The following is a 24452-nucleotide window of genomic DNA, read 5'->3' as shown; positions in this document are numbered from 1 at the left end:
CACACTGCTTGTTGTCTGAACACGAGTACAAAACCCACAAACATTCATTTTAAAATAATATCATGCAGTAAATTATCATATTTGAGGAGGTGGAACCAGCTAATGTTTGGCATTGGTATTTAATAAATTACTTACTTGTGCTCAATTGATTACCAAAATGATTGATGATTCATTTTTTGCTGGTCAGCTTAACCTCTTCACCGTTACATTTCTCCATCCTTAATTGAGTGTACAACAAAGTGAACGGGAAATTTTCCAAATTAATTATATAAGGAGCAATTTTCTATACTTTATGAAGCACTGTAACATGCCTTGATGATTTATGGCTTCAGCTGATCTACATGGTCATGCCAATAGATTTAAAAGCATGCAAAGGAAAACTGCAAGCACTGAAAACATTTGTAGTGTTTCCCACCTCTCCTGGTCTGTTTTGGGTTTGGCAGAGAGTAAGAGCTAAACACCAAACCTTATGGGTTTATAGATTTAACCAGAGGGGGATTTTGGTGGCATATGGTTGGGGTGAATAGGTGGAGACATGCAGGTAGAACAGTGGGTGGGCTTAGGGGGGCTTTGTGGTAGATGTTAGGCTGGTGGGGGGCAGTTAGAAGGGCAGATATGGGTATTGCCCATCATTGGTAAGTAGTGGGTGGGGGAGGGCGATGCTGGCAGTCTTGGAGTAAGTCAGATAAACAGCTCTTCTTGTTCCCTGCTGTGGGGGGGTTTAAAGCCCGGTGGCAGACAGCCAACACCAGTGATGGCACCAACTGTCACTGGCAGCCCCTTACTCTCCGCTGCCTCACTGACTGAAGCCTGCATGTGTGTGTGTGCATTGGTGTGTGAATTGAAGTATTTCTCTTACTGTGGCCATTTCTGGCCCCCTCCAATAGGCCTCAGTGATATGGTTGAAATATTTAACTTAATGTTATTTTTTAAAATATTACTGTAAATGGCTAAATGGCAAATTAACGCAAGGTCTCATATACATACCTGAAGTGTTTACACTGCTTTCTTACCTTGAATATTTATTCGTTTCTGCTCTAATTAGAGCCAATTAATTGATTGGTTGATTGACAAAAAATTTATCGGCAACTCTTTTGATAATTGATTGTTTAGATCACAAGCAAATTTTACAGATTCCAGCTTCTGAAATGTTGTGCTAAGCTAACAACCGCTGGCAGAGCTTCATATGTAACAGATAAGTGTGAGAGTGATATCGATCTTCTCTCTAACACTCATCTAGAGAGCGAATAGGAGTATTCCCCAAATTTCCCAAAAGTGGAACAGAACTTAATAGAATGATAACTTGATAAAATCATTTCATATGATACCGTTGTAATCCAATACAGCCTTACCCTTCAGTGCAGACAGGTAGAGGGGATTCTGCCTTACATTAAAATCTGTATGTGTGTGTCAGTCGTGTGTGTGTTTGCCGGCTCTGTGCTAATTGAATAATGCCTCCAGGTGAATCCTCTAGTAGTCACTGTACTGTGGTTCATAGTCAGCAGTCATTCAAGTGAAACAGTCCTACTCTCATCCTCTCTCCTGCTCCCTCTGTTTTCTCTCCCATTAGTCACAACCTCATAAGACACTCAACCACTTCCGCTCTGCCACCCACTCCTCCACCCCTCTCTGTTTTTTCATCATATTTAATCACCTGCAGTCAGTGGTCAGGCAGATCTCAGCTCTGTGATGATTGGCTGCACCGAGGAGTAGGCGGGGCCGGCTCTGATGCATCACACACGTACCAGCGCAGCAGGACAGATCCCCTCTCTCGCTTTCTCTCTCTCTCTCTCTCTCTCTCTCTCTCTCTCTCTCTCCCTCCCCCTCTCTCTACCTCTCACTCTGCCTTTCATACATACGCCAGAGCACAGACTGCAGCAGAACGCAGGGCCAGCAGGATTTTCCTCCTCATACTGGATCAGCTGAGAAACCAGAGAGAGAGTTCGCCGCTCAGGAGGAGAGGGACGCTATTAATGGAGGATCCACTGAGGAGTACTTGACCCCCAAGCTGCCAAGTGTGTAGGTGAGTGTGTGTTTGTCCCACTGTATATGTGTGTCCATGCATGTGAGTTCACTGCAGAAGCAGCAGCACTGCAGATACACCGACCAGGGGCTCTGCTCATCCCTCTCTCCCCTCCCCCCACTCTCCTCTTCCTCCTCCTCTTCATCTCCTCTCATCTCTTCTCGTGGAGCATCCATGAACAAGTACGGAGTTTACCAATTGTGAGAGCGCAGGGCTATGTATGTTGTGTGTGTTTGTGAGAGTAGAATTGGCGTGGCCACACCTGGACTCAGCAGCTGCAGGGTGGACACGAGGTGCACTGCATTTTTCTTACCACACGAGTTATGTGTGCTGTTGTGAGGCACAAACAAGCTCACCCTGGCAGTTTTTCAACTGTTTTCAAATAATTCTCTTCCCACAGGTTTGCATTTGGCTCTCGGAAACAGTTGTGTGGACTCCTCCACGCACCCATCCCTCCTCCGGGACAGGCCCACTCCCTCCCTACCTGCCCCACATCCCCATTTAAGGTTAGGATGCCTGGCTCTGCGCCCCTGTGCTGAGGAGGCGTTGGCGGGCAGCAGTATGGGCGCTGTGCTGGCCGGCATCCCCACCACCCCCTCCACCACCGATCTGCCACCACCACGCTGCCCCACCGAGACGGGCGCTCCCCCCAGCCCCGCCGATGGGCGAAGACACTGACGCCACCCCGACGCTCAACCACCGCGGCTTCCTCCCCGACCACAACTATGTGACTGAAGGTAAGAAGATGACAGAGGAAGCTGCATGTGTCTATATGTTACAAAATGAGTGTGCTCCCATGTAAGTGTGTATCTATGTTTTGGACTTCTGGAGAGTGTGTTTATGTGCGTGACAAAGCGTGTGTACACTTGTCTGTTAGGCAAAAAAAGCTCAGGGTGGCTTCCTCAGGCTCTGTGAGCGCTGTGTTGATCAGTGTTCAGACTGAGTTGCAGAAAGCAACAAGAATTAGGGAGTAAAACACCTTCCTCTCTGCAAAATGAAACCATTATAGGCAAGTTCTCCTCTGCACCCCCCTTTCACAATTTCCTTGTGTCCTACACCTTTCATCTGTTTTTTTTTTTTTTCTTAATTTGTGCTTTTGTAACCGCCTTCTTTCCTTGTGTAACATAGATACTTTGTGAGACTGCAGGGAAGAATTGATCTGGCCTGTGTCCCAGTGTTTGTGTGTATGTCTCTGTTTTTGTCTGTGTGTCAAAAATTGAGAGTGGGAGAATATTTTTTGTCTGTGACTGCATTAATTTCCTGGAAAATGAGCCAGAATTTTCCATCACGTTATTTTATACTCATTGCACTGCATGTCATCTCTCATAGTGTGACTGAGTCACACACATGCACTGTCTTGTTACTTTGTCCTCTTGAATATAACAGGCGCATTTGTGTTTCAAATTGAATATTTTAGAGTATCACATCTCAGCCAGGGGAATATTAAAAAGTCCAGCAGCACACAATCCTTGCAAACCCTTAAATTCCTTTGGTTTGTTTCATAAAACAGATGGATTATAACCTTGGATAACCCCCACTTCTGCTAATCTCAATTACACCACTAATCTCACCTGCACTCTAGTTTTCCTGTCTGCCTTCCTGCCCGTCTGTCTGTCCCCAATCTGTTTCTGACACTCAGCTCATTGTTCACCACGTCTCTTAGACCAGAACAGCGGATTATCATTTGGGGGTCATGAACGTGTTGTGAGCTCATTTGTGATCCTTGTATCACTGCAGAAAGGGAATTACTATGCTTCCTGTGTCTGTGCTGTAATGTCATTTCCCTCACACAGAAGCACATACTGTAGTCAGGGGGGACCTGTAGTGTTGCCTGTTGATTGTGTAAATGCGTGTGTGCATATTGTATCGCCGAGGAATATCTGTGTTTGTGTGTGTGTGTATGTGTGTCTTTGTTTGTCTCCGTGTGTGGGAGCATCTGTCTCTACTTATACATACAGTGTTTCCATGACCAATCTCTGTCTTTGTCCATTTCAGAAAAGGATTTTGATGAAATCATGGCAGAAAATCAGTCTTAACATCCATCACCAACCAACCATTATTGCCATAGCAACAGTCCGTGATGATAAACATGCTGCTTTTCATGCTTGGCCAATATGATTGACAGCTCGTCTCCACCCACCAATAATGGCAGTATTAATTATTCCACACATCTCAGGCAGACACAGGCTTTATTCAGGGTGAATTGCTGATGAACTCTCACTGAGGTGGGCACACGATTGGTCTGAAAAGACTGTGGACAGACACATGGACAGCCTGAAAAGAGACAGTTGCAGAAGAAGAAGTAGTACTAATTGTGCTCTAAAAATCAGTTTCATAAGAATAACGCCTAACGACCAAAAGAGATCATTTTCTGTCACAAACAGACAAAATGTTTCATCACCTGCCTCTACTTCGACACCCACTCCAACCTCATCCACCTTTCCTCCATGTTAACCCCATCCCCCGTCCTCCTCCCCATTTCCATCCCCCACTGCCTCCCCTCCCTTCCTTTCCCCATCGGTCCTCTAATGCAACTTGCAGCATTGCCCGGTACTGAAGTGGCGCGTCTGCCAAACAATTATCCAACAGTGCTCTAAAGGCTGCACAAACACAATGTGCCTCTGTATGTGTGTGTGTTTGCGTGTCTGTGTCTGTGTCTGTGTGTTAAAGAGAAAGACAGAAGGTGGTAGACAGACAGAGAGGTGGTGCATGTGATTTTATGCTTGGGTGTATTTTGTAAGCTCCTGTGTGTCTCCATCGTTCTTTATTTTTTTGTGCTGTGTTGCATTCATATTCATGTCTGTGTCTTTGAGTGCACACTGCGTGTCTTTTTGTTTGCTCAGGTCCGTGTATGTACGGGTGTGTGTCTGCAGGGTTTTCTGTGTGTGTATATGTGTGTGCGCATACGTAACAGTGTGTCTGTAGATCGTCCCGTGGGGATTCCCCTGCCCTTTAACTCCTGCAGGGGAGGGATGCTTAACCTCCCTCTACCTTAACGTCCCTCCCCTCCCTTCTTCCCTCCATCTCTTACTCCCTTCCTCTCACTCCTTTTACTCCCCTCAATCCCTTTGCTACAACCTCACCTTTGACTGGAGTGACACTAGGTTCAGGGATAGATGAGGAAATAGTAACAACAATTATATATCTTGCATCAAAATTCAGGATTTTGACATTTTTGACAGTTTTGTATATAAATTATTTATGACTGTTTCCATTTCATAAATTATGTACGCACACTAACACTCATTTTTAATCTGCAGCATACAAAAATATCTGTGCTGTTAGAAGGAAGTGGGTAAAATAACTGAGAATTTAATTAAAAGTTAGATGTGCATTATGCCCACTGTAAAAACAGCACATAGGTATAAATATGAATTGCATATGTAACTCTAAAAGCAAAAATACCAAACATTTGCTGATCTGATCGCAGCATCTCAGACATAAATATTTACTTCATTGCACATCATGGCAAACTGTATTTCTTCAACTGTTGCTCACACAAATTGCTTTGGCCAGTAGCAACCTAAGATTAGCACGTGTCATTACGGTCAGCTGACTGATTAATCAATAATGAAAATAATTGTTAGTCATAAGAAAGTGCGCTTTCACCTGCTCTCGCTGCTCTCTTGTATTTATCAGTCATTGTCACCTCTGGGGAAATGTGAGAGCTATCTGCACGTCTACCAACTAAGACATATTAGGACTCTGTCCCACAAGCTGTGTATCTCTGTCCGTCCTGCATGCTGTGCTAGCCATCCTGCCAAACCCAACATGTGAATACATCATGTTGTGTAGATACAGAATGGTCATTTATACACCATCAGAATTTATTTTTCTGGTGGGTACTCATGGCCAAATGTGGTGATGCAGTAACTCAGTCCCTACCCTCAACCCCACCCTTCCCGGTACTTCCTTGATTCCTGCTTCCTGCCTTCCTTCCTTCCCCTCTGCTCCTCCCTTCCCTCCCCTTCCCTTCCCTCATCCTTGCTCCTCTTGCAGGGCTGCTCCTGGCTATAGCCTGAAGAGCTCCGCCCATCCTGTCCACCCCTCTCCACCCTGGAGTCCTCCCCCAGGATGTTGAGCCCCATCCAGGTCCTGTGCTCCGACATCACTACCCTTTCTCTGGAGCCCGAGCCGTTTGCCTCTTACACTGAAGGTGTGTGCTCTATCCTCTTCTATCCCAAAGGTCATATCTATGTCGCACAGCTGTGCCACATGACCCCAGTGTGAGATATGAGAGTTTATGTGTGTGCACCTGTGTGTGGGTGGTTGGATGTGAGAGTGTGTGTCATTAAGCGTGCATGTGTGAGCAGTTTGAGGCAGGTGAATTCTCACGAGTGTTATAAATATCTTAAAAATCACTTTGTCTCTGTCTGTCTGCTTCATCCTTTCTGTGCGTCTCTATTTTTGTACCTGCCTCTTTATTTTTGTCCCAGTCTGCCTGCTTCAGTGTGGATTGTGTGTGTGTGTGTGTGTGTGTCAGTGTGTGTAATTGATTTCTTTAAATAGTGTGACCAGACGACACCCCTTCTCCTTCAAAGCACAGCTATCTTACTTTTACTTTTATTTAATACGGAACAAGACACACAGACACCCATATCCATGCACATGAACATGCACAGACATGCTCTCTAAACCTCTAAACAGATGTACAGGTACTGTGCAGACATTCGTATGTGCACACACAGGACTATTTTTTGATCATCAGTTCATTTGCTGGTTATTTTATTGGTTTATTGATAAATTGCAATCATAAAAATATTCTAAAAGACTCAGAAACCAAGCTATGATCAACATCCAGGGGGGAACGAGAGAATTTCTGGCATTTTTGTCCAAAAAAAAAAAAAAAAAGACAACAGTTATATCAACAAATCGTTTCAGCTCTTCTCTACACGCATCTGCACGGAAAGATTAGAGGCAGCGTAAAATAGAGTGAGAGTTCTCTGAATAAGGGATTACATTTCAGTATTTATGAGGCGCCGACACATAATCTCAGTTTTCAGCATCACCGGGGTTAGATTGGATGTAAACCAGCTAAGGTCCTAATGTTTTTTTATGTTACAGTCTCGCAAATCTATTGGAAAAACAAATAGATTTTTATCAAAAATGAGTCACACATTGCAGCTCTGACAATGCATGCAGCTACAAGATATCTTTGCAGGCAGGCAAAACAGGATTACAGGTGCATTTCTCACATGTAGCTGAAGCTGGCTTGGCTTGTGATTCTAATTGTTTGTGTCTATAACCATTAGGCTCACACCAGCTCTGCTCCGTTGCGCCGATGTGTGTTTGGAGAAATGGCAGATTCCCTGCTGTGCTGGGCTTAAATCACTCCTCTCCACACATGTGCACCTCTAACGCAAACACATGCACCAGTTTTTTTTTCCAGATATCTCCAAAACTGCAGGACAGGGATCAATTTAACGTCTCCCTCCGGCAGTCTCTCCCCTCGTCTCCTTCACTCCCGCCTCTCCCTCTCTGCCTCCAACCCATTTATTTCTCTACAGGGTAATTGAGTACACACACTTGTGCACACGTACACAGGAAATGCGGGGTGCTTGAGCTGCAGCCTGCACACACACTCGCCAACACATACACACACATCTCCTGCTGAGTGGTGGCTTGTCCTCGCTTTTAAGGAGTGTGTGTTTTTGGCTCAGCTTTAATGGTCTGTGTTTACCCAGACCTAAGATATCTATAATTGGGACTGTTGGACGTCTGCTTCCCACTCTGTCCCTTTGGTAGCCTTAACAAAAAGAAATAAGGAAATCCACCTCCCTCGACCTCTGCCACCATCCTCATCTATCCCATAAATCTCCTCTCCTGCTTTGTCTAATTTTGTAGCAACAGATGAGCACTAATCATAACATGTACAATACAGACTGTGGTTGGAACTAACGATTAATCCGCCTGTTATTTTCTTGATCGATTGATCGATTCATTTTTGCTTTCTAAGTCCACCTTCAGATTTCTTGTATTGCCAAAGCCATCATCCAAAACCCCAAGACATTCAGTTTGCTCTCACTTTAAATGTCTCTTATCAAATCAATCATTCAAATTGTTACAGATTATCTTTGTGTTGATCGACAAGTACACTCATTACTAATCATTTCAGTTATCTGGCTGTTATTTTTACGATTCGTAACATCCCCAAATTTTCAATATATTCCATTTCCAATGATATAAAAAGACAAACAGCTTGGAATTCCCCCTCAATAAATCACTTAAACCATTAATAATTTATCACGATTGTCACTGGTTTATTTTCTGTCGATCGACTAATCGTGTCTCCTGACAACATGGTCGCTGAGGAGCTGCTCTTTGTAAACACCTCACATTGGTTTTGAGCGCTTATGTGTTTGGTGTTTATCACTCGTGCATCATTTTTAATGCTTCTCTGTGTCATTGGGTTCATTCAGGTTTGTGGGCTGTTTTGTGTTGATGTGTGCTGTATGTGTGGGTGCATGCACTTGCAGTCACAGTGTGTTCCCCCAGCTCTGGCAGTGTGGCGATGAGTCAGACAGGCCTGCTGATGCTAATGGACTGTCTGTGGGAGACACAGCTAGCTTGTTATACACATCCACACACACATCCACATTATAAGACACTGACTTACAACTTGACAACCTAACAGACACACACACACATACATAGTACATCAGTACAGTGGCCAGTGGTTCCTCTTGGATGAGAGCCACGGTGCTCATGATGCTTGTTTCTTCTCCAGTGGTTGTTTGTATTCTTCAAGCTTTATTTTTCTTTCGTGATCTTCTAATAAAGAGCATCTGAGAGACAGATGGGTGTGAGCTCTGTGTGTGTGTGTGTGTGTGTGTGTGTGTGTGTGTGTGTGTGTGTGTGTGTGTGTGTGTGTGTGTGTGTGTGTGTGTGTGTGTGTGTGTGTGTGTGTGTGTGTGTGTGTGTGTGTGTGTGTGTGTGTTAGAGGGAGAGAGAGAAACCCAGTAAGATAAAGAGGCTTCAGGTTGAGAACAGACAGAAGATGAGAGCGGAGAGTGTGTGCTCCATATTTTATTCAGCTGTGTTGTGTGCCGCTCCTGTGGTTTTGCTTAGCTTAGCTCTTTCTCTGTGCTACTTGAGCGGAGACATAGTTATCTGTAAATGCGGTGGATTGTGCGCACACACACGCACACACTGAGCATGAAGCACACACGTTTGCTGTGCATCATTACCATTCAAAGCTGCCCAGTGTGCGTCCTGTATGTATGTGTGTTTGTGAATTTCACTTCAGTGCCATCAAGTGTGTGTGTGTGTGTGTGTGTGTGTGTGTGTGTGTGTGTGTGTGCATTAATCATCTGCATATCCTCAATTTGGACCGTAGCGTCCGCTCCATCTCCCGGTACTACTTTAGCAATGTAGCACCATAATTATTTTACCACGCTCGTTCTTCCTGCAAGGACTGGATTGATGAATCCCACTTCCTCCTTCACCAGACTGCCACGTACGGCTAACCGTTAACGAGTACCGCCGCTACTGGTTGGCTCAGCCTGTTACCATGGCAACCCCTGCTCACCGACGGACCCCTCCACCGCCTCCGCCCCGGCACTTCTTCCCTCCACCTCCCTTCCATCCTTCCCATTCTTCCACCACCAGCATCGCCACCACAACGTACATGCTCACCTACAGCCAGGCAGCAGAGTGTCGTGGGGGAGGGATGAGAGACAGCGAGCCGAATGTGGATAGACAACCAAGAAGGAAATGAGGGAGTGAAATGGGGCAAAAGAGAGAAACCAGGGAACACGAGATGAGAGATGACAAAAGAACATGTGGGGTGGGAGGGATGGAGAGAGCGAGAGAAACCCTGAAACAGAGGAAAGAAATTGAAACTGAAGAATAAAGAAGGTACCGCCATGGCTGAGAGATCACGAAATGGATGGAGAGAGAGAGAGAGAGAGAGAGAGAGAGAGAGAGAGGCAACCAGTAATATATGAAGTGTGTGAGGAATGGGGTGAATAAGGTTGTGTTGGTGTAGAGATTGAGGAGCAGTCCCTGCCTCCCCTCATCATAAAATCTCTGTCTCTCAAGGCCACTGCAAAATAGGCAAGGCTACAGCGTTGAATCACTCCGACTCTCAATAAATTTGCTCCATTTTCTTCACAGTCAGTGCTTGTTGAGGACCATGTTCTTTTCTATCAGAACTGAGCTTAGAGCACTCCTTTGTCGAAGGCTTGGAGGGGTACCGTATCTGAAAAAAGTCTTATTATTTTAAAATCTAATCTGTGACATTTTCAAAGATATGATTTGATTATGTGGTAGTGCAGTGGCAGACTGGAGCTTTCCCTGTACAAAAATCTCTGTGAGGCAGAACTGCTTTGGAGGACAGAACACGCCTGTGGGCTGCGCAGCTTCTTTCTCAATTACCTTGAACACAATTTGGAATTAACTGTAGGTTTTGTGTTTTGAATTGGAATTGCTTTATAGATTTTATGGCCAGCAATGAGTAGTTTACAGTCCAAAAAGCGATATTGCTCTTTTTTTGTCCCAACAGACACAATTCTATGCAGGGAAATTGGCAGACTTTTATATTGTTTATGTTAAGTCATCGCCTATGCTAGGTAAATAAATTGCTAGTCACATATAAGCAGTTTTACTGCTAATGTTTTTAGATACTTTCACTGTAGTAAGACATGTCAGGTGTTGAGGTAAAGGTGTAGAAAATGGTAACACAGAGCACTAGATGTAAAGAACCAGACCACAGTGGTGAAAGACAGATTATTCGAAGGAACAGTTTGACACTGGGAAACACACAAGCTAAATATGCAGCTACAGCTAAGGGGTCAGTTAGCTTAGCATAAAAACACAAAATGGGGGGAACAGCTATCTGGCTTAAGGCACAAGCTGACGAGTCGTGGTTCTAGGGGAGGTTACGTGCTGGAACTATTTCTTCAGTGACTGGTCAGCCTGAAAGATCGTCTCACTTCCTGCCTCATAAACCAGCAGCTAACGTGCTGAACTGAACCAGGTTTGTGTGTATCATGATTCTGTATGTTGGTTGGTCATGTGAAGACAGCAACGTATGGATAACAATAGATAAGGAAAGCTTAAGAATCTGTGCTTTTGTTGTTGCTACGGTTGATTCTGAAGATTATCCAGTCACTGAAGCTATCACCATGGTGATCAGCAATGGCAACAATTGTCTGTCCATAACGCAGGCTTTGTATTTACAAGTGTGAAAACAGCCCAACCGCAGACTTGAAATTTCACAGCTGAGCTGAACATTCGACTCGCTTCTTTGCTTGTTTGTTCTGTGCAAATAAAGTAGGTTTTGACTATTTATATGATGCTGGATTTTTACATGTATCTGGTCATGACCATAGCTCATGAGTCGAGTATGATCTGTGAGGTGTAGATGACCTGAGATGACTTAACATGGCTTCATTCCAGTTTAGCTGCAGCAGTGTGGAGTGTAGGCCAAAGGAGCACAGATGATAGAAGGACGGGGGGGGATTCATGCCACCTTAATCCAGATTGAAGCTTCAAATATGACGCTTGCATGCCCTTCATTAGACAGCACAGCCAATTGCTTTCTGTTTCACATTCTGTGTACTGTGTGATGCAGGAAGGTCCACTCCAAGCAATGAGGCAGTAAATGTTAAGTGGTTAATAACGTTCATACTCCTCATGTTACAGTGTTGTCACTGAGTCAGACTGTGTCGGTGTTTGGGAACACACAGCTCGAGGTGGTTAATTGTCGCAAATATGCAAATGAAAAATTAGAGTAGAATGATATTTAATCAGTAATGAAAGTACACTCTTAGCTGTGTTTACGCTTTAAGGCAATACAGAGATTATAGGGTATGTAATTATTCCTATACACACACACGCACACGCACACGCACGCACACACACACACACACACACACACACACACACACACACACACACACACACACACACACACACACACACACACACACACACACACACACGATGAACTCAAGTGACACTGTAATCTCATGTGTACTGGAGTGTCATAGTGTGCGTCATTATGTGTGTGTCATACTGGAACACAGATAACACCTGTGCCTAATGTGAAACTGCTGCATGTGCTTGGATGCGTGTGTGTGTATGTGTGTGTTCGATGTATTTCTTGATGGATTAATAATATGTACTGTATAATCTGAATTTGATCTGAAATTTTACACACAATTGCAAAATGTTTGTATTAGTGATCAAACGTTGTTTTATTCGACACCTTCATTTGCATATTTTAATCCACTTACATGTTAATGCATTGACTGTTGACTGGTTAAATAATTTAGAGTCAGATAAACGGATTATATAGATGAATGATGATGTGTGGTCAATTAGCTAATGGCTGCTCTTCCTCTCTCTCTTACCCTACTGTTCTTTCTCACCCTCTCTCTCTTTTTCTCTCCTCCTCCATCTTTGTTTCTACGACTCTCTCCCTGCAGCTGATATCATCTCCACTGTTGAGTTCAACCACACCGGAGAGCTCCTGGCCACAGGGGACAAAGGGGGCCGAGTGGTCATCTTTCAGAGGGAACCCGAGGTAGACACACACACCAAACACTCACACTCATACACACAAACATATAATTTTTCATTCAAGCTCTGAGAGCAGCGATGAACACACACTGTTCCCCTCCAGCTACAGTCTAGATTGACTGATAAATTGTTAATGCTCCTGCTGTGTCCGTTCTTCACATGATCAAGGTGACGGATGCTGGCTCAGGCTCCCGGGTCTTACATTGCTCTGGGATCGTTCATGCACATTTTCCACGTACCTCCTTTTTCTTTCCGCAGAGCAAGACTGAGCCATTCTCCCAGGGAGAATATAACGTCTACAGCACCTTTCAGAGCCATGAGCCCGAGTTCGACTACCTTAAGAGTCTGGAGATCGAGGAGAAGATCAATAAGATCCGATGGCTGCCTCAGCAGAACGCCGCACACTTCCTCCTCTCCACCAATGGTGAGAGACTCCACGTACATCCATGTGTCTTAGAGGAGCCAGAAAGATGGGGAGGTAGCGATTGTTAGTTGGTTGATATTTTATGGGGGAAAATTCCTTGAACCAGTGTGAGCCATTATGTTTTTAAAAGGCATTACTTGGGTTTCGTAGGTCAGAAAGCAGATTTTCCCTCGCCGAATGAGAGAGTGCATTAGGTGTTAGTCTGCCTCGGATGAGAGGCCCCATCATCAGTTTACACTCTCATTTTATGGCTATATTGGAAGATCTATAGATTTTCCCTGAGCGCCCTCTTATTGATTTATTTAAGTTCTATTTTATTTATGATTGAGGGTATGAAAAATGTCAGACCTGCCTCAGCAGTTGGGTAATGCTGCTGCTGGAATGCTTGCTGTTATTTTTTTCAATAGAATACAGAGACTTTGTGTGTGTGACAGTGTTGGTTAAACAAAACCTCACTGAGAGCTCATTTAGAGCTTCAGAGTCCAGACAGCCTCTCAGAGCTGACAGTGTGGAGTGTGGTGGATTATCCTGTCTATTAAGTCATTTAGATTTTTGACTGTCTCTTTATGCTCTTACGCAGCTCTTCTTTTTGTGAAGATTTCAGGCTTTTAGCTGTAACAATTTGAGATGTAATTCCCCTCTCTTGAAAGTTAAATCACATCTAACCTAAGATCGCCAGGTAGCCCCCCAACCTCAGAGCGTACGAACAAGCACCTTTTGTTCATTTGTTACACTTAAATATCTGTTCTTTTCTGATTGCTTAATGGCTTTGTCTGTTTCCCAGATAAGACCATCAAGTTGTGGAAGGTGAGTGAAAGAGACAAACGGCCAGAGGGATACAACCTGAAGGATGAGGAGGGTCGCATCAAGGACATCTCCACTGTCACCTCCCTACAGGTATCTATCTATCTATCTATCTATCTATCTATCTATCTATCTATCTATCTATCTATCTATCTATCTATCTATCTATCTATCTATCTATCTATCTATCTATCTATCTATCTATCTATCTATCTATCTATCTCGTGCACACACTCACACATTCATGCAGTCGTTTGTGCAACATAACTGGGTCAGTAGGTACAGATGTGTTAGCATGTGCAAAAATGGGTCACTGGCACAATAGTATATGTGTGTATGTGTGAGCGTGTGGGGGTGGGGAAAACCTCGATCTCCAGCTGCACAGAACAGCAATACAACATCTGCACTGGATCTCAATTAGTCAGAGCATCAGTGTTTATTTGCGGGGAATTCTTGGTAATCTGGACGCAGTTGCACATCGTAGTGTGGTGTGTCCTTCTTTGTGGAGGTCTTAATGCATTTATCTGCATGGTGATGAGGCTCCCACTGTGCAGTATGCAAATGTAACACATTTAAAGTGTATATAAAAATGTAAATCACGCTTCGACAATGAAATCGCGTGTTAATGCAAATGTCAGGGTATGAAAATGCTGCCAAATGAGCTGTATGTCACACACTGAATTGGTTCTTGAATCTTGCTATCGAGTGAGCAAGTTAGGGTTTCTCGTAATAATGTGCAATTGATGTCAAAGGAAGTAATGCATTAAATATTAATTCATGATACGATAAAGTTATTCAAATTGAATCTACTATCTGTATTTGGACCATCTCTTTAATCTGTTATATGAGACGTTAAACTGCTCTTTTCAAGGTGCCGGTGTTGAAGCCAATGGACCTGATGGTGGAGGTGAGCCCGCGGCGAGTGTTCGCCAACGCCCACACCTACCATGTCAACTCCATCTCCGTCAACTCAGACTATGAGACCTACATGTCAGCTGACGACCTGAGGATCAACCTCTGGCATCTGGACATCACTGACCGCAGCTTCAGTATCTTTTGTGGCTCATAGTGTGCTTGCAGAGAGAGGAGACAAGCCTCCATGCAGTCATGTAGGCGTGAACAAACATGGACAAACGCATATAAAAGCAGGAATAGATTTATTAAAGCACAAGGACGCGGATAATTCATGCATACATTAACACTTAGATGCTCGTACATGCTTGGTTATCAATCTCTGCCCACACACACGGACGCACTAAATTCCCACATTGCAAATCCCACTTTGTTGTAAAAAGAAATGCACAAAGACACACAGTGTTGGGGGAGGGGAATATTATTCTTGAGGAGTGAAAATGTAGCTTAATGAATAATTCAAAGGCTGCATAAATATTTCAGCCTCTCTCTGAGTTCTAATCCAGCTCAATAGGACACAGTACAGTCACATCCCTGACCCAGACAGGATTTATAATATTACATTTTCTCTGAATATGGAATTACTTTTCTCTCAACAATTCCCCCAAGATATATTTATATTGCTTTGCTTTATTTCTCCTGTAAATTATTTACATTGCGTTGTTTACGTACATTTACATACACTTGTGCTTTTTGAGTGTGGATTATGGATCTGTGTGGGTTTCCACACGAACTCAAACACAATTGAATTAGTTCCTTATTGTGTCAGTTAGTGTTAAAAGGGTGAATGAATGAATATGTACGTCAGTTCAGGCTGAAACAAACTGCAGGCCCTGCGATGTTGACTGTCTTTGTTGTTTTCCTAAGCGATGCTCTCTCTCAGACATCGTGGACATCAAGCCAGCCAACATGGAGGATCTGACAGAGGTGATCACAGCGGCTGAGTTTCACCCCCACCACTGTAACCTGTTTGTCTATAGCAGCAGCAAAGGCACCTTGCGCCTCTGTGACATGAGAGAAGCAGCACTGTGTGACAAACACTCCAAATGTGAGTAAACCTGCTGAGAGCTGCGATGGAGACGTACACGTCATACTTTTTTCTTAGAAGGTCAAAATGTCTGATACTGGATACTGTATGTTTTAGCCTACGAACGTCAAGTCAGAGAAGGTACATTTTGAAATTTAAGTTTTTAGATGAAGCTCCTACCTTTAAGGCAGTCAGATGTTTTATGGTTTTAGAAATTGTAATTATTTATTGTTTGAAAGTCATCTTAAGATACCTAATCCATCACAGTGGATCATCATTATTTGTTTATTTGTGTGTCCAAAAAAGTTGGGATGCTGTGTAAAACATAAATTAAGTAGAATGTGATCTTAATCTTAATCCTTTTTGACATATAATCAATTGAAAACAGTGCAAAGACAATGTTTTACCTCATCAACTTGATCGTTTTTTATAGATATGTGCTTATTCTGAATTTGATACCAGTCAAACATTTCAAATAAGTTGGGACAGGAGCATCAGAAGACTGAGAAAGCGTCAAACAGGTGTTTCTTGAGCAATCCACAGGGAAACAGGTTAATTGGCAACAGGTGATCGTATCATGATTGGGTATGAAAGGGGCATCCTGGAAAGGCTCAAGCTACATTTACAATTAGGGAAACACATATATTTTCATGCGGTTTGGCCTCTCGTTTACACGCAAACAGAGTTTTTTTCACAGAAAGTGATCGTTTTTAAAAACTCCGGCCAAAGTGGAGATTTCTGAAAACGCCAGTTGTGTGTTGGCGCGTAAACAGGGTTAAACGTTGTTTTAAGTTCCGAAATGTCACAACATGCAACTGAAAATGCTTAATGTCATGTGAGCGACCTATGTTTACACTCGCGCTCTTAGGTTTGGCATAGTTATGATGGCGCTCGACGGCATATTTGTCCGGGTTCATGTAAACGACAACATTTTTGAAATCGATGTTGTGAGCACGATGTTATTTTTTATAAAAAGGAGGGGCCAAAATACCCTGCTGCGTGTAAACGTAGGCTCAGTTGTTGACAAGCCAGCATGGAGTGAGGTTCACCACTTTGTGAACACATGACTGCATAAAGGATATTAGTGCATGGGCTCAGGAACACTTTGGAAAACCATTGTTAGCAAACACAGTTTGTTTGCAAATCACTGCCTTCTGTTCCAAACTTTGTGGAGTCAGGAGTTGTAGTTAAGAGTGGGGACTGCCTTCCTTGGTGGTTCATTACAAGTTTTGACACTGAATATATAAATTACTGTCTTCAATTTGTAGTGAATTAACTGAAAGCTGCAAACGTCAGGTGCATTCATTTGTTGAGAGTAAATGATCTAAAATCTGAAGTGTGAGAAGTTTGATTTCCTCACAGTTTAGGAACAATGTGTCTCTTTTGGAACATTTTTCACCTTTTGATAAAACTTCTTTCCACCTGTCCTTTCTAGGTCCACTTTTTCATTGATATAGAACAAAGTAAGTTTACCCATAAATCTGCTGTCCTTAAGGGACGACAATTCAGCTCATGGCACATGTTCTCTTATGCCTCGGATTTATGGTTTCCCAACTTTCCTGTTTACTCCAGAGCTGAATTGGCCAGTTTCCCGTGAGTTTTACAGCTCTGACCAGCGTGAGTCACGAGTGCAGTGAACACTGCAAATTGCGTTCAGTCGGAGCACCGCAACAAGCAGCAAGGGATTAGTTTTTGTTTGTTGCACTCACCGAGAAATGCCTGTGTTTACCAGGCTTCTTTCTTAGCATTGTTATTTTTAGGAGACTTTTGATTGTTTTCTCTGATGTTTACACACAGAAGCAACACCTGTGAATAAGCACACTCTACAGTCTGTTTGCCTTGTAGCCTACAGTCAACATATAGGCTGAGAGATTTCATTATCTGTACATGAGATGAAGACACACATACTGAACTGCGTCTCTGCGCCTCATATGGCTTAACAGCACTCTCCCTCCTCTTCCACTGTCTGCAGTGTTCGAGGAGCCCGAGGACCCCAGCGCCCGCTCCTTCTTCTCTGAGATCATCTCCTCGGTGTCGGACGTCAAGTTCAGCCACAGCGGTCGCTACCTGCTCACCAGAGACTACCTGACTGCCAAAGTCTGGGACCTCAACATGGAGAGCAAGCCCCTGGAGACATACCAGGTGTGTGACCAACCGCATGTGAAGAGCACAGGCGCTGAAATCCAAAAAAGACAAGAATGAATATTTGGTGTCAGCTGCTGTGATGAGATTCCTTCTGGCTTAGAGCAAATTTACTCTGGGTGAGGTGAGCTGACGAGCAGTCGAGGAAGCATTAGCATATTTTTTTTTAATCCAGTCATTTCCCAGAGGGCTGAAATAATTGTGGATCATATGAATATAATGATGTTGAATAATGGTTCGTTTTCTCTGCTAACCCAGTATAAGATGGAAATTCCACTCTATACTAACATTACACCAACTACTCTTGGCACACCACAAATATTCTGCAGTGTATTCAAGCAGAATGTGGTCATTGTGGTTTCCCAGCTTATTAGCCATTTTATTCTTGCTTCGTCAGCTGACCGTTAACATTCAGTCTCAATCTCATTAGTTTCTGCTGACACCTTCATACTAACACCACATGCTGCTGCCACCACGTCCTGCTTTTGTGTTTTTGTTTTTTAAAACCACTTTACATAAATCACAATTGCATAAAATGACACCCACATGAAGACAATGACAGACACAATCACATGCACACACACGCCCTGCTGCTGAAAAATAAGCAATAATGATTATTATAACATCCGGCCATTCTGACTGCTTTTTAATAACGTTATCACTTCCATTCAAATGAATGGATATAACCAGTTTTTAAATCATAGCACATTTGGACTCACTCTCTTCGGACCAGCCTAATCAGTGACACCAGACCCAAACATATTTGCTTGTATTTGATTCACTCCAGGTGCATTAGAGAAATCACGCAGCGAACGTAATCGCGGGCGCTTTGAAATACAAACCTCTCCATCGTCTTCCATGTAGTTCACTATTTTTTCCCATGAAAGTTTGATCACGGAGCAGTCCTGCAGAGCGTGAGGCGAGAGTGCCTTCTGTTATCTTACGCCTCCAACACCTGCACTTAGTCATGCTTATGTGTGAGCTTGCATCTTTCCAAGTCCAAGTCCAGGATACCGAAATGTTCATGACTGTTTGAAGTTACAGATTGGTGGCAAATTCAAGGAAAGAAATGAGTAACAAACAAATACAGATGCTAATATAAGAAAACAGGAGGGGATTTTGGACTGTTTTTTGGACTCTTCACCACCATCATCAAAATACTAAGCAAGGGGAAATCTTTTAGATTCTTGAAATATATTCAGCACAGATTATTTGCTGTGTGGGGGATTTATTCTTCCAGCACAGTCTAGTGTTGCTGCTCACGCTCTTCAAGCAGAGCTTCTACTAACAGAAGAATTAAGAGGTCACTTCCTTGACATAAGTGTTTGTGACTGAAGCCACTGTCCAAACTGCAAAGTGACTAACTGTCTCTTTGCTGAAAGAGGGCATTGTCATCCTGGAAATATGCAAAATTGGAGACAGAAATGAATCATGGGAAGACGGTTTACTCTCAGAATCTGAGTACTTACTGATGATTAGATTTTTCCCAGACCTTTTAAGGATAATTGGATTGATTACGGGCCAGAGAATGCACGTCTTCTCATCAGTGCAGAATCACCAGAATCCCTCGACGTGGCCCAAATTTGGACTTTAATCTGTAGATGCATCTCTGTGCGTTTGGCCGATGAATACTGTACATGCATAAGACAAACGCAAGTAGTCGCTTATGATGTGTGTGTGTGATGGTGATTAAGTGGACCTGACATGCTGTAAGTTGAAAGTGTAATCATAAAAAAAAACAAAGTACAAAGCTGATAAAAGAGCTTTATTCTATCGCATGGTATCTTTCACACATGCACGCTCAATTTGTCTCTTGTGTCACTTCTAAGTGTTACAATAGGCCAGCTCCTGTTTATGCACAGTAGAAGTATTTATCAACTCCTTTTTTCAGTGTGTGTTTAGTATTCCTGCCGCGGGCGTCTGGGTGAACGTGTGTGTGTGTGTGTGTGTGCGTGTGTGTTTGCCTGATGTGTGAGGGCCCATGAGGCAGCCAGGAGTGGGAGGCTAAGACGCACTGGAGCTATTTATAGGCTGCCGAGCCTCCACTCATGAAATGAAACGGGAAGGAGGGATACCTTACACAGCGCCCAACACCTAGATCTGCAATGCAGCATGGAGGGGGAGGAAGGGGGTGGAGGGAGGAAGGGAGGGAAGGAGGGAGGAAGAGGATAGTGTGATGAGAGGAGGAGAGAGGAATGAGGACAGAGTTTGTAAATGAGAGGGTGAGAAAGAGATGGCAGAGGTTGAATGGAGTAAACTGAGAGAAACAGAGGAGAGAAAGCTGCTCTTGTTTTGGTAAATTTACACTCTTTTTCTTCCTGGAAAATGAAAAATATGCACAAATCCACGAGGGACGAGGCGCTGTACTCTAAATCAGAGATCATGCGGGCTGGAAAAAAAAAGGATATATATTCAACTTCAGCTGACACTGTATCATTTCACCCCGAGCAGAAAGACCCATAGGGGAAAACCAAAATGTCACCAGGTTTGATGTACAACCATGAGCCGACCTCAGCTTGACCGTTTATCGATTGCGAAGCGACTGTTGACTGCTGACTTTATGCAGAATGTGAAAATAGGGGGCTTAATGCGGAACACGGCGGCTGGAGGAAGGTGTAGATTTCAACCCTTTGCATCACTGGGCAGACACAGTGCTGACACAGGCAGGTCGAAGGAAAGCACGAGGGAAAAGAGTTATTAGTCAGTGAATGTGTGTGTGTGTGTGTGTGTGTGTGTGTGTGTGTGTGTGTGTGTGTGTGTGTGTGTGTGTGTGTGTGTGTGTGTGTGTGTGTGGGTTCACATGTGTGTCTCTGTTATCATGCCCTTGGTGGGTTTGGATGTTAATGGATTTACTGATATGGAAAAGGAGTTTAGATTAAAATGTACTCCTGGCCCTCGTATTGCTGAGGGCTGCTGTTATGTCTTATTAGAGTTGCCTTCTGGGAGGTTTGTGTTACAACTTGCCCACATTTAATGTGTTTTGTCTGTGCTGAGTGCTGTGTGTGTGTGTGTGTGTGTGTGTGTGTGTGTGTGTGTGTGTGTCTTCTGCTTCTTCTTGTATTTATAGTTTATATAGAGAGTCAATACGTGGGAGTGAAGCAGCTGTGGACTCATTTTTAATCATACCTGTGTGTGTGTGTGTCTGTATGTGTTTCCTTCAGGTTCATGATTACCTCCGCAGCAAGTTGTGTTCCCTTTACGAGAACGACTGCATCTTTGACAAGTTCGAGTGTGCCTGGAACGGCTCAGACAGGTACCTGAAGTATCCGCATGTGCTTTTGTGTGTCCTTACCTGGGATGACTGAATGTCCCAAGATGAGAACATGTAAAACTGGTGCTCTCATATATTTTGTGGGGTCGACTATAGGTAACTATGATAAACTATAAGGGCACTCGCAGAGCACAGACCTCCACCGAGGCCAGTAGTCTGTGCATTTGTCATGTTAAATTGGATGTTTCACATCCCTAACATACATTTTTGAAAGCAGAATGTATGTTTCCACAGCTATGCCTTAGTTTGAGAGAAAAATGCTGTTACAGTTGTACCCTGAATGCTCCGTCACAACTGCTCTCTGTATGAAATTTGAGCAGCTACATGTGTCTGCTACCTCAGAGGATCACCTGTGAATGTGGATTGTGATGTGGACTCATGCTATGTCTGTCACTGGCTATTTGTTGTCACTGTTGAACTTTACGACCACCGACTGGATTTGAAGTCGGATGGCATTTATTCCGCCAGGGACAAATGTCCGATCTCGCAGCATTAACAGAAGTGAAAAATACTTAGTGCCGCCCCCTGTGGTTCAGATCCAAAATTCCTCCCTTCCACAGAGTTTAATGAAAATCAGGCCAGCAGTTTTTCTGTAATCCTGCCAACAAACAGACAAAAAAACACAGACGTGAAAACATTTTTCATTTACCCTTAAGGGTAACGCTTGCTAGCGTTTGGAGATTTCTATGAAAGCATTACATTTAAAAATTCAGCAGCAGTATCTCTTTTCCAGAAACAGGCCTGGTTGCTCTGGATAATTCACAAGCTTTACTGTGAACAGTTTTCTGATTTATTCTAAAAAGGAGTTCCAGTTGAGAGCGTGTTTTTCTGGATTATCAAGCATGAGCATGACTCCTACAAGTAGAGTTTTTCAAACTTTTCACATTTCTTGTTATAATTTGGTGGAAGGGACCCTTTACCTTTAGTCATGTGGTGGAGGGTTAAGGTTAGTTTATAGTCAGTGAAGACTGCAGTAACTGAGCCTTCCTCTCTTCCTCATTTCAGCGTGATCATGACCGGCGCCTACAACAACTTCTTCCGTATGTTCGACCGGAACACCAAACGCGACGTGACCTTGGAGGCGTCGAGAGAGAGCAGCAAACCCCGAGCGGTCCTGAAGCCGCGGAGGGTCTGTGCGGCCGGAGGAAAGCGCCGGAAGGACGACATCAGCGTGGACAGCCTGGACTTCACCAAGAAGATCCTCCATACGGCCTGGCACCCGACCGAGAACATCATCGCCATCGCCGCCACCAACAACCTGTACATCTTCCAGGACAAACTCAACTCTGAGATGCATTAATGAACGGATGTCAGTGGTGGATACAAACGAGTTTACACCTGAACACACAACTATGCCAGAATGTACACATCTACGGACATATACCCACAGGAATATGCCTAACACACCCACACACACACGCTCAGAAAACACACACACACGTTTAGGTCTGCTCTTTGACACACTCCATCACCTCCTCCCCAGCCTCCCAGAACTGAAAGGACCTAGAAAGGGCTAGAGAGGGAACAAGCTGGATTACACAATGGATTATGGATTGCAAAATTGTCTGAACTGTGGATTTCTTGATTGTTCACCTCTTGGTGGTGTGTTGATTGCTACAGCTCAGCGTCTGAGGGGGATAAACACCCCCCGGACTGGAGAGACGTTTACATGTTTGTATTTGAGTTTTTTCTTTTGGTTCTTCAGGCTCTTTTGCTTTCTCCACCTCCTCCTCCTCCTCCTCCTCTTCTCCTTTCTGTATTTGTGTGCTCGAGCAAAGCCTATTCTTATCCCTTGCCCACTGTTTTGTGTAACAAAAAACCCTTCGTGGTTGTCAACCAGCGGCACTGATGAAAAATGGGCCATTTATGTAACTGGCCATTTGTTTGATTTCAGATCACCCCCCCACCCCACCCCCCACTTCTGTTTTTGTATCTTCTTGTTAAATGATGTTAATGATGGTAACTATGATGACAGTGACAATTTAAAATGATACATGTGATGTGCAAGGATGAACTCGGGACCCTCCCCTTAACCCAAGTGCACCCAGACGCCTCTGAGCTCAATTGGTCTGTGTTCAGTGGGGTAAAACATTTACAGTCCTGCAGATAGAAGCAGAAGTTCACAGGTTATGGCGCCGCGGCCTAACATGAAGGACGCACTCTCATCTGTCTGCTCCAAACACTGTGTTTCAGTCATGAATGTTGTGTCTGTTGAAACAGGCCCTTCAACTTCGCAGACTGTGGACCCTGCTTCTGGTCTGGGGGCTGCGTCATGTGCTACTTTGCCGTGAAACACAACTCAAATCGAGCCAAAAAAATGAAAAAATAAAAAAATGAACTAAATAATTTCAACAATCAAGCAAAAAGATGCTGCATGTAAAACCAGTTTAGCCTAGGTGTTTATAAATCGACTGACTGACTGACTTGGCTGCCTTCTTAACCATTTAGACCCAGCTGTACAAAGGCTTCAGGGGCCCCGGGGGCCCCATGCAGCACGAGTAACCATAGATGACCGAGCTCTCCTACCTTTATTTGTGTCTTTGGACACTGACGCATGTTTACCAGTGTTCGGTTCATACACTTACATGTACATTTTGAATGAAGCCGTCCAAGAATCAGTTTCTACTCGACTGAAACTGAGAACCAAGAAGAATGGGGAATGTTTTCATCAATGTTGTTCTCTAAAAGAAAAAAGAAAAAAAAAATCAAAGGGCCTAAATGGTGTCTGTATATATCAACCCTGTTTTTGACATTTATGAGGTCTTGGTTTTTTTTAACATCCATAAACGGACTGCAGACTCGATCGTCCGGATCGATGGTCGCCTCCGAAGCTGCAGCAGAGAGATGGTTCTTTCATCTCCTCGGCCTTCCTCACCCGTTCCTTTGCTGATGTGCAGAAGCTTTTATTTTTTAGAGAACAGTTTATTCTTTTATTTATCCTGTTTCTTTTTGGAAAGCATCTGTCGATTTTCCTCCACGTCCCAACCAAACTAATGTTCACATATTTTTGTGTTAATGTATGTTGATGACAAAATCGTCAAATGGACAGTTATAAATAATGTTAATATGTTTTTTTCTGAATAAAGATTTCAACGAAATTGCATCCAATGAGGGTACATCTGTGATTTTTATTGCGACATAATTGTGTAAGACTGATAATGATTGCCAGTGCCATTATGGAAATGAGCACACTTTATAGCTTTGGTTTATATGGGCCGATAAGGGGTCATCATTACATTCTGTGATACTGGAGGTCTGACGCGCCACCTAGTGTTATTACAAGCTTATCACACCTGGAATCAAAAAAGGTGGTGGTCTGCCATTT

The 24452-nt window shown here is 43.6% G+C and overlaps 1 protein-coding gene across 3 annotated transcripts; it reads left to right on the top strand.

Moving 5' to 3' along the window:
* The first annotated feature begins 1735 nt into the window (after positions 1–1735).
* Positions 1736–24230, top strand: LOC139330861 (serine/threonine-protein phosphatase 2A 55 kDa regulatory subunit B gamma isoform). 3 transcript variants are annotated; one of them, XM_070961999.1, is made up of 11 exons: positions 1736–2023; positions 2424–2760; positions 6023–6179; positions 12454–12551; positions 12806–12971; positions 13756–13868; positions 14647–14824; positions 15571–15735; positions 17687–17856; positions 21018–21109; positions 22133–24230. In XM_070961999.1, exons 3-11 carry the CDS (start codon positions 6098–6100, stop codon positions 22425–22427), a joined length of 1359 nt encoding a protein of 452 aa, XP_070818100.1. In that variant the 5' UTR covers positions 1736–2023; positions 2424–2760; positions 6023–6097; the 3' UTR covers positions 22428–24230. The 3 variants fall into 3 exon arrangements, with proteins under 3 accessions (XP_070818100.1, XP_070818102.1, XP_070818101.1); XM_070962000.1 differs by lacking the exon at positions 1736–2023 and adding an exon at positions 2177–2316; XM_070962001.1 differs by lacking the exon at positions 6023–6179 and having other exon boundaries at positions 1840–2023.
* Positions 24231–24452: the final 222 nt, after the last annotated feature.

This window comes from Chaetodon trifascialis, chromosome 5 (genome assembly GCF_039877785.1).
Source record: "Chaetodon trifascialis isolate fChaTrf1 chromosome 5, fChaTrf1.hap1, whole genome shotgun sequence".
NCBI classification, from domain to species: domain Eukaryota; kingdom Metazoa; phylum Chordata; class Actinopteri; order Chaetodontiformes; family Chaetodontidae; genus Chaetodon; species Chaetodon trifascialis.
This window is presented reverse-complemented; position numbering and strand designations above follow the sequence as displayed.